This window comes from Hyposmocoma kahamanoa, unplaced genomic scaffold (genome assembly GCF_003589595.1).
Source record: "Hyposmocoma kahamanoa isolate Upper Pololo Valley unplaced genomic scaffold, ASM358959v1 80, whole genome shotgun sequence".
NCBI lineage: Eukaryota > Metazoa > Arthropoda > Insecta > Lepidoptera > Cosmopterigidae > Hyposmocoma > Hyposmocoma kahamanoa.
This window is the reverse complement of record NW_020654051.1, coordinates 3,629,237-3,639,120: the sequence shown is the minus strand read 5'-3', so window position 1 is coordinate 3,639,120 and position 9,884 is coordinate 3,629,237. Positions and strand designations below refer to the sequence as shown.

At 42.6% G+C, this 9,884-nt stretch overlaps 1 protein-coding gene across 1 annotated transcript in view; it reads left to right on the top strand.

The window, feature by feature from the left end:
* LOC113233800 (nuclear protein localization protein 4 homolog) overlaps positions 1-6,989 on the top strand; it is a 28,707-nt gene extending 21,718 nt beyond the window's left edge. The window contains exons 9-11 of the mRNA XM_026469006.1: positions 3,437-3,652; positions 5,469-5,761; positions 6,591-6,989. Coding sequence (XP_026324791.1) covers positions 3,437-3,652; positions 5,469-5,761; positions 6,591-6,606 — 525 coding nt within the window. The 3' untranslated portion in view covers positions 6,607-6,989. The remainder of the gene's footprint in view (positions 1-3,436; positions 3,653-5,468; positions 5,762-6,590) is intronic.
* Positions 6,990-9,884: the final 2,895 nt, after the last annotated feature.

Genomic DNA, 9,884 nt, shown 5'->3' with positions numbered 1-9,884 from the left:
CGCGCAGCGCGGCCAGGCGCCGGCCCAGCGCCAGCACGGCGGCGTGCGTGGGCAGGCGCTCGGCGCGCCCGGCCGGCAGCTCGGTCCGCTTCCAGCAGTGCGCGCAGCGCACGTCGCCGCCGGGCGCCGCCAGCGCCGACCGCGCGCACGCCAGGCAGAAGTGGTGCTTGCACGCCAGCAGCTTGGGCTCGCGCTCGGCCTCGTCGAAGGCGCGGCCGCAGTACGAGCACAGCGTCAGCTCCTCGATGTCGCCGAGCGGGGAGGCCGCCATGGCTGCGGCGGCGGCGGCCGGGCTCACATCGCCGGCGCCCCGCGCTCCCCGGTCGCCGTCGCTGGCGGCGGCGCTCCGTTACAGGCCCGACGCGATTTGCCACATCGCTTCACGTTTTGTGTACGCGCGCCATCTCGCCACTCGCCTCTCGGGCTCGCTTCACGCCGCTCGATCAACAGATTATAACCGGCGACGTGACCTCGTCGCGACGTCGCATTCCTTCGCACCGCCCTTCGTCCCGTGTTCCGATTGTGAAAGAACTCGCGTTGATTAACTGTGTGTAAAATATAAAACGCAGCTCCGCATTTGCCTTTTCTTTTGTCGATACGAACGTATCGATTCGCTGTGGCCCTCGGATAGAAGACGATATGGATTTATATTCCGCTAAAAGTTAATTTCGGGTCTTAAAGCCGACAGGCTTTTAATTATTTACTTTGCCACGAAAGGAGTGGTAAATAAAATATTACGGGCCGCCGTGCGTAGACCACGGCGTCGGGCAGCGCGGCCCGCGCGGACTTCACGCGAGTCGCGGTGACATTGGGACGATAAGACGCGCGGGGCGCCGTCGGGGGCCGGGGGCGTCGCAGGGCGTTATCAGCGCGGGCCCCTTATCTCCGCGCGGCGGGGCGGCGCTTACGTAACGCACTATCGATCCGCGCAACGGCGGTGCCGCCCCGCACTCGCCCTATCGCGACCTGTCATTCGCAACCCCTACGTCGTCGATGACGTTGGTCCTTCATCTCGCTTCCGATTACATTTTTCGTAACTGTTGTTATCGGAATTTAAGTGTAATATACAAGACGCGATAGCAGTAATGGCTGTGTATGTATTGGTAACTCTGCGAACGAGTAAATATCCAATCTGCGTGCAGTGGGATAACGAGATGACCTTAACCTTGAAATCAGATGAAAGTACGCAAACAGATAGGTTTAGGCTTGTATTAGTTTCCGGTAATGCGCGAAATACGAACACTTGTGTACATTCTTATTAGTTTGCAAGGGGAATTTGAGCAATAGTGCAAATTTGCAGTTTGTAAAACCACGACAAACTGAAGCGACTGAAATGTTACATAATATCCGTCTTCACGACAATCATTTTGCTCTTAAATCATGCACAATGAGTAATTTTAGGACTTAACCAGGTCGTTACAAAAATTTATGAGTCAATTGACTTTTTTGTTAACACTGTGTGAAAGTATGAAAAAAAATTGTGTTCGATATAATATATCCTAATCTGAATTGATATCACGACATATCTTAATACTTTTTTTTAAGATTTTGCAGTGATGTTTACGAATTATTTTCGGTAGTATTTATGAAAACTTTTAAATTTTTCAAATTTTGAAAATTAAATTTTTTTTGTTTTATTTATCGCTGTACGGACGTATTCTGCTCCCTGCCCTCCCCTCTCGTACCCCTCGCCCTCTGCTCGCTTTGTTGTAGCGTTGGGTCGTAGCCAGAGAGCGGCAAGAAGGCTGTCGTGAAATGATAAATTGTCGTCACGATCTAGTGGGAACAGCTAGTCACGACTGTCGTTCAACGATAAAAAATCGTCCACGACAGATAGTCGTGATATGGGAACAGGCTAGACACGACAGTCGTCCAACGATAATAAAACGTGGCAACATGGTGGGAACGCGCCCTAACGGTTAGACAAGCGATTCTGTCCTTACAGATAACATCCCGTAGGGACAGTCGCTTGTCTGCCCTTACAATCTACTTCATGATAATAGATAAGTACCTTAATTATCGTCACTTAAACTACTAAGCGATATGTTCACTTAGAATTTAGACATAAATGAATTATTTTCCGTCAAAATTGTAATTTACATTTAATGGTGATAAATGCGGCCAAAGAATCTAATATATTATTTAAAGTTCAATGTATTAATAAAAACCCGGCACTATAAATCACATCCATTTGTGATTTAATTTATTTATTTATTTATTAATTTATTTATTTATTAAAGGACATCCAACAGCATACATTTAGAACTTAAAAAATAATGTTACATGAGCAGTGCATAATGCCAATTAGAGGATATCACAAAAGCTTAGAAACATTATGACGCGACATTGTGAGTTTCTCTACAATTATTTATAAAATAATATTTAAAATTTGAAAAGAACAATTAAAAAATTCATAAAATATTACAGCAAAAACAATTTCAAATAAAAATAACAATATTAATTATATAATTAGTAGTAATAAAAATTAGCTAAAACCTGATGGTGGGCAAATTACTCTTCTAGTGATAAAGACTTTATTTTGTATGCAACTTATTCTTGGTAACAACAAGCCCAATTATTTTTTCCAAGTTTAGTTTACGTCTCGAGTTCTTAGGTTTTTGCGATTGTACGAGTACACATAGGAAATAAAAATATTTTTTCGAATCGATATCGCAAACATTTTGTTTTTTTTTTAAACAAACCAACGTTTCGGGCTACAGCTCGAAAGGGGCGACGAAAAAGAGCTGGAAACGCCTGACGAAAGAGCACGAAACATAGGTTTTTTTTGAAAAACAAATAATCGCGATTTTAATCCGAAAAAAACAGTTATGAATTACCTATTTAGTTTACGTTGTTTACACCGATTTTAAAACAATGCCTGTAATAACTAAGTCAAAGTGGGCGGTTAGAAATAACAATGATAAACAGAAAAGAAATATGTTAAACCCATTTTTTGGATTTCAATCACTGTTATTAAGAACCTGTCATTGACATATAAGTGATTTAGAAATTAAAGTCGCAGGTACGTACCGCCACAGGGATTGGAATTGTGGACCTCTCTATTGAGAAGCAACCCTTTCTTTCTTTCTTTTCTTTTTTCAACAACAACTCTGCTGTTCGAGCTCATGTCGAATTGTCAATAGTGTCGTTTGAAATGCCTATGTCGAATTGTCAAGTGTCATTTGAAATTGTAACTATCCACCAATTGCAATATTAGCACGACAAAGCGCGACTAGCGTGAGAGTGACATAAAGCGAGAGATTCTGCTATTCTCGCACACACATCTCGCACTTTATGTCGCACTCACACAAGTCGCGCCCTGTGATAGCCCTACAAGTCTTATACGAGTGTTACTACACGCCTTGCGGACATTTCACTATGAGTTTGAGCTATTATACAACATGAGCACCAATTTGAAAGAAACTTTGTCGTGCAGGAGCGCGATGTGTACGGCAACGAGGTGGGCGTGTCGGCCAAGCGGTTGCCAGTGGCGTACCTCCTGGTGGACGTGCCGTGCGGCGTAGCGAGTGCGGCCAGCTCTACCTTCGCGCCCACCGCCGCCTTCCCGCCCGCCAACCGCCCCCTTCACGACCAACTGCAAACACTGCGCGCGTTGCACGACCACATCCAAGCTGCACCCTCGTTCCTTGAAGTAAGTCGTATCAACAATTCGCACAGCCCACTTTAAGGCCTCCATATACGGGTGACTTGTTTTCGCAATCTGTCGTTTCAGACTGTTGGAAATGAATGGATAGTGTATGTTTATATCGTTAACTATTTACTTGAACGCCAGGGAAGTAGCGACAGATCGATACGATTATTGTGACGATCGATCCAAACATGGTATCGTTTGTGTGTGTGTGTATATATATTTTTATAAAATTATACCTTAATTCATTACCGTAACTTTTAAATTTGCCTGTCTTCGTGGCTGATGTTAGCGTTATGTTGTAGAGCCAACTAACTTTATTTCTGTCTTTGTGTAGTATTTGTTGGGTGTGATACGAGTGTTACTGTTGAGGATCGTCTTGTATGTGTAATTAAAGCTAACTGGCTATACATGACATGGTAAGGAAAATGTAACATATTGCAAACAACCCTACGTTCCTACGTAACAGCCTGGCCATAACCATACACTACTATATAGATAGGTAGAGGAAGCCTGTTACCATGCGACCTAAGGTACCAGACGGAAGGTGGGAAGGATAAGGGGTGCAAGAAGTGGATTTCCTCACTGCCAGTCTCACAGACTCACAAGACTGAGCAGATAAGCTGACGGCTAAAGGAGTGGCCCCAGTGAGAGGATGCTGTAATCAGAAGAGTTCCGTCGTCGTCGTCGTCGTCGTCAATGAGACAGCGTTGATGTCTGGATTCAAAGAGATCTTTATTTATACAAATTCTGTTTACATGTGTGCGTGTATATCTACAATATAATTTTTAATGTAAAAACAAAGGAAACGTCAACTAAGCAGGCTGGTCTTGTACATTGCTATTCGGTCAGTGCACTACTGAGTAGTCTATTGTCGTCACGTGGTAATTTGTGTGATCAGGTTGTCTGTTATGGTCACGTGGTAAATTTATGTCCGGTCAGGTTGTCTGCTCATGTCACGTGAATGTGAACAATGTACATATCTCGTTGTACTACGATCACAGTCCATCTTTACCGAAACAATTTTTTTTGCAACAAATTTTCGAAAGAAATGCAACATAAAGAAGCCTTTATTAATATCATTATACCGCATTCTCAGAGATTATATCGCATCGGGTTGCTCTCAGAGAAAAGTTTAATGAGACTGGTATCATGACTCACATTACATTACATTTACTTAAATATATAAATCTTATAAAAATTGTAAATGAAATAAAGCCGCCTGTATTTATATTAGTTTTTTAGAAAAAGCCATTGACTTACAATTATATGGACGTCGGGTCCGCGCTAAAAAGTGTCCGAACTTATAGGGCGTTAAAATCGTATACAGAGCGTCATTCACGCTTTAGTCTTCGTTTGTTCGACTGACAGCGAAGCAAGCAAAATTAGACAGTACTACGATGACATTACAATTTAAATTAAACGTTTTAGCTTTTTCATATTCCTTTACATGTTTTTGTATTAGACCCGTCGACCATTTATTTGTAAGTCAATGGAAAAAGCCCACTGTAATTTGGGACCACGGCGCGAAATTGACACCAAGTCTACTTCGAAGCTCCCGCACTCCGAGCAGGCGGGCGGGAGGTTCGAAATAAAACAAAAAGCCATTACGGCCCTAGGTCCGTATAATAAAAATACCACCTATACTAATACTTACGAGGAAATGTGATAAAAAAATATTTACAAAATACAGTTACAGTCTCTTAATTCTCACTTAGAAGTACTGTGGTATCGAGTCACAGAGTTGCAATGGAAATATTTTCCTCCCAAAGAGGAACGCCTGCCCGGCCCAGTGTACGTATAGGCTGCGTCGTTTCAGGCGATGTCTGACCTACACGTGCTGCTGTACCTGGCGACGAACGAGGCGCTGCCGCTGAGCATGGAGACGCTGCAGCCGCTGCTGGACGCGGTGGCCAGCTGCGACGCGAGCGCGGCGTCCGCGTGGCGCGCCACGCCGCAGTTCGCCACGCTGGAGCACCTGTGCTTCGCGGCGGCCGACCACGAGCCGCCGCCCGCCGACGCGCCCAACGCGCAGGCGCTGTGGACCTGCCCGCTCTGCACCTTCCACAACGCGGCGCGTCGCGACGCCTGCGAGATGTGCGCAATGCCCAGGTGCGTCGAGCGCATGCGCTCCCCCTTAACGCCATTACCACTTTTCTTTTCGAATTATACATTTCTTACTTCCCACGTACGGGTTGCTTACATGATACCGCCAACTGGACTGCCACGCAGAGATCCCGGGTTCGGAGAACTATTTGTATGATAGTTCTATGTTCCAAGAATCTCCCCACGTTCCAAAAAATCTTTTTATTGTTACCCATGTTCTACAAATTACGCCAGAAACTCATTTATTAGACGCTCGTGTAGGTATTATAACGACAACTTGAAAGACGTCGATATGTTCTCTTTATCGCTGGTAAAGTATAAGCGAAAAGTGGGAGATATTATATTTCACAGAGCACCTAATGCATAACCTTATATTGTTTAATTTAATTTCTTTTTTTTGTTGGATGTCATCTATACTGTTGTCCGTTGTACAAATTTTCTTATACTCGTAATTATTTAATGGAACAATCTGGTCTGCTAGTAATTTTAATGTTTTTATATGTAACATTTGTATAAGACTGTATGTTTTTCCTAAATAAATAAATAAAAAAATAAAATAAAATAAATAAATAAGACAGCGAGTTTGGGGTGTAATTTGACGTTGTCTATGTTGTGTGTCCATGGCACCGGCGATACAGGGCTAAGAGTGTGTGTGCGTTTGAATTTTGAGTTTAAGATTCTTTTAGGGTGCACCGAACTTAAGTTTAATTGATAGTGTGGCGCAGTCGCCGTTGGTCCCATTACCATCCATTATCTAAATCTTTCAAATTTTCTTTCGTGATTGTATGTCAACTCAGCCCAACTAAGGTCGTAATTTTACCTTTTTCTTTTTTAGGAATAACGCAATGTAAATACCACGACACAGGAGACGCAATCTAATGTTTATAAGGAGAGGGAAGCACCGCGGCCGCCGCCGCCAGCGTCCGCCACGCCAGCGGCAGCGGCGGTGGCGCCTCGGCTCGGTGCAGTACGTAGAATAAGAAGAACGCCTTCTCGACCTGCCGGTGAAAGCGACGAGGCATTTTCTATGGGACATTTCCAGTTTTAATACACCGCGGCCAATGTAAAATTCGCGACAAATGTGATGTTCGCTAGAGTGTACCTACGTTATATTTATTTATTGTAAATCGTATTAAATATACCATACGGGCGCCGCCGCAGCCAAACGCCGGCGTCAGCGGCGCGTAGGGCAAAACCTTTTATATAATGAGAACTGAAATACAGTGTGCGATGTACACGACGCGAGCGTTTCATTCCCAGCACTTTTCCTCTCGAAAATCCAAATGAATCATAAAAACAAGCTACGCACATGCACCGACCACTTTATACTTCACTAGATTGTCCATCTCTACTGCCTTCCAGAATATTCCAGTGACCATTCGTCGTAAGATGTTTTTTAATATTTGTGGCATTGCCTTTAGAATTAGTTTTTGGAAGAGGTACGGATTTTGGACGAAAAAGGATTGAGAAGGTGGGTGGCTATGATATATCGACATACATGTTAAAGCTTGATATTATTATTTTCAATAAATAAGGTCAGAATATTGTAAACATCTTTGTTGCATAAATATTATAAATTCGTTATGGAGGTGGGGAGTGGGACACTGATTGCCAGGAGTTCGGTTATGAAAGTATCTTAGTCAATAGAGGGGCAGGAGAAGATATGATTTAGATTCCGATAGGTCCCGCATGAGCACGCAGGGTCAGGAACAATTTTGAGTTTGAACAGGTGGGCAGAAGTATACAAATATTTTACGCGGTAGCTAGCGACTGTCAATGTAATCTCATGATAGAGGCAATGGTCGCAAAACATTAGATTTCTAGATTTAGTCTGCTGCTGCTGTAGTCTAATACAATCACGCCGGCCGCATTGAAACTGCTTTCAAAGTACATGTAGAATTACATAAGGCTCAATCAGGTGGAGTGGAGTAATTTGCCTGTCAGGTATAAAAAAAAAAAAAAAAAAAATTCCACAGCGGCGAAATGGAATAGAAGCGAAATAGTACATAGCATGAAATTTATGTCAATTGTGTGACGTATAATTGAAATACGAGCCATTTTTAATGTAAAGTTCATTATGCTATGTATAATTTCGTTACAAAATTCGCTTCCATTCCATTCTGCAGTAACGTAAAAATGAGCCAGAATCGCAGGAGTAAATGACAAAATGTAATTGCTTTTGTAAAAATATTTATTATTATTATTATTATGTACAATTTTGTAACTAACCGCGGTCGCAGGCGTGCCCACGGCCGCTGCCGAGCGGTGGCGACCCGCACCTATTTACAAGTTCATCGTTCTATTGGAATCCAACAACAGGGAGGCCACCGCCGCCATCTTAAAAGGACACACGTCTCGACGGGCTAAGTTTGCTTGCGCTATGCGTGATGACGATCTGATACCGCATAATACGTAACAATACTTCGTGTAGTATTAAAATCAACTCAACTTAGAGAATAAATGTGATATCACTCAGGACACAAAGTGCTGAAACGACGACCCGGCGAACAGAAAGAGAAAGCAATATGAGTAGAGAGAGAGACCATCTTGACACACGTATGGCGCAGGCAGACCTCGCAACAATCTAAACGTGAGCAGTCAGCGTAGAGCGAACGTAACTTTCCGTATTTATAATTTACCGCCATTTTGTAAAAAAATCCTGCACCTCAAAATGGCGGGTAGGTGGTTAAACTCAGAAGTGGAATCTTTGAAGTATTGTTTTTGAGATAACGATGAATATTGTTATCAGCGAAAATAGCTCTGTTTCACGGAGTCGCTCGGCGCTGACTGTAAGGCTGAAGACACATCGAAAAATACGCATTCCAAACGTAACACAAATTTCTTTGTCTGCAGAACTATTATTATCTTAATTCGTTATTTGAAATATTTTCGCTTAGTGATAATAACGAAATCCTATAGGTTGTTTTAATATATCTCCACCTCTCTGGTACTAACAGAATCTGTAAATTTAAGTACTATGAGGGACAGCTCTGCAGACAAAAAACATCTTATGCGCCAGGCATTAAGGTCGCAAATTCCGGCTATGCAACGTCGAGTTGCTAATGCGCCTGGTTCTACGCCGGCGATTGTCTATAGTACTAAACTTACAAGCATCAGATTCCTCTGCCGTCGTCGTCGCCTATCTATCACATTGTTACGCGTGGCTCGACTACATTACATTGCACCTTAACCAAGTGCTTTGGGGGTATCGAGTGCCGTTTTAGCCGGGGTAAACAGTAGGTAACTTTCGGTAAACAATATTTCGACTCCTCCTACGTAAAGTATCGTATGTCGAAATTGCCAAGTTTACAGGGAAGTGTTATAAAGTTTTCCGTTTCATTCGGCAAAGCTCGTTGCTCACATAGAGTGATCATCTAATAGATCATCTTACCGATATCTAGAATTTTATAATACTCTATGTGAGTAACGACCTTTGCCGAATATAACTGAGAAACGCTAAAGTCACGTATTATGCTTATTTCAGTGAATTCAGAACTTTAAAAGGCTCCACTGTAAACTTGGCAATTTCGACATACGATACTTTACTTGGGAGGGGTTGATTTATTTGACTATTAGTTAGACATGTTCACTACTTTTGTTGCAATACGTAGCCTCAAAGGTACGATTTTTAATCACCCCATCGTTTGTACACATCTTGTTAATGAAGTAATATCCAGTATCCCACTGTTACGCACGTGACTCGTCAGATGACAGGGTTTAGGCCGTTCACACGTTTAACAATTGATGGTGGACCTTCTTCAGCATGCAAGTTTTACAACGTTTTTTTTTCGCCATGGGCGAGATAATGCTGCCAAATATTCACAAATGTGCGTAACTTATAAATTGAATGTACATGCCGTCACTGTGCTTCGAACATAGACCTTTTTGATTTGAACTGATTGTAAGAAAATTACCACTAATTTGGTGTTATACTTGAAGTACGATCGAAAGGAATTTTTCATTTTTCGATCTTTAAGATGTCTAAATTATTTAAAATATTTTTCAATTTAGAAGAAAACAGCTTTGCCTAGACGTGTATCGCGCCTTGATGTGCGTCTGTGGCAAAGCCGCTTATCATGTTTCCTAATGGATACCCAGCCTAATGTCACGATTTTTTAGCTTTAAAATC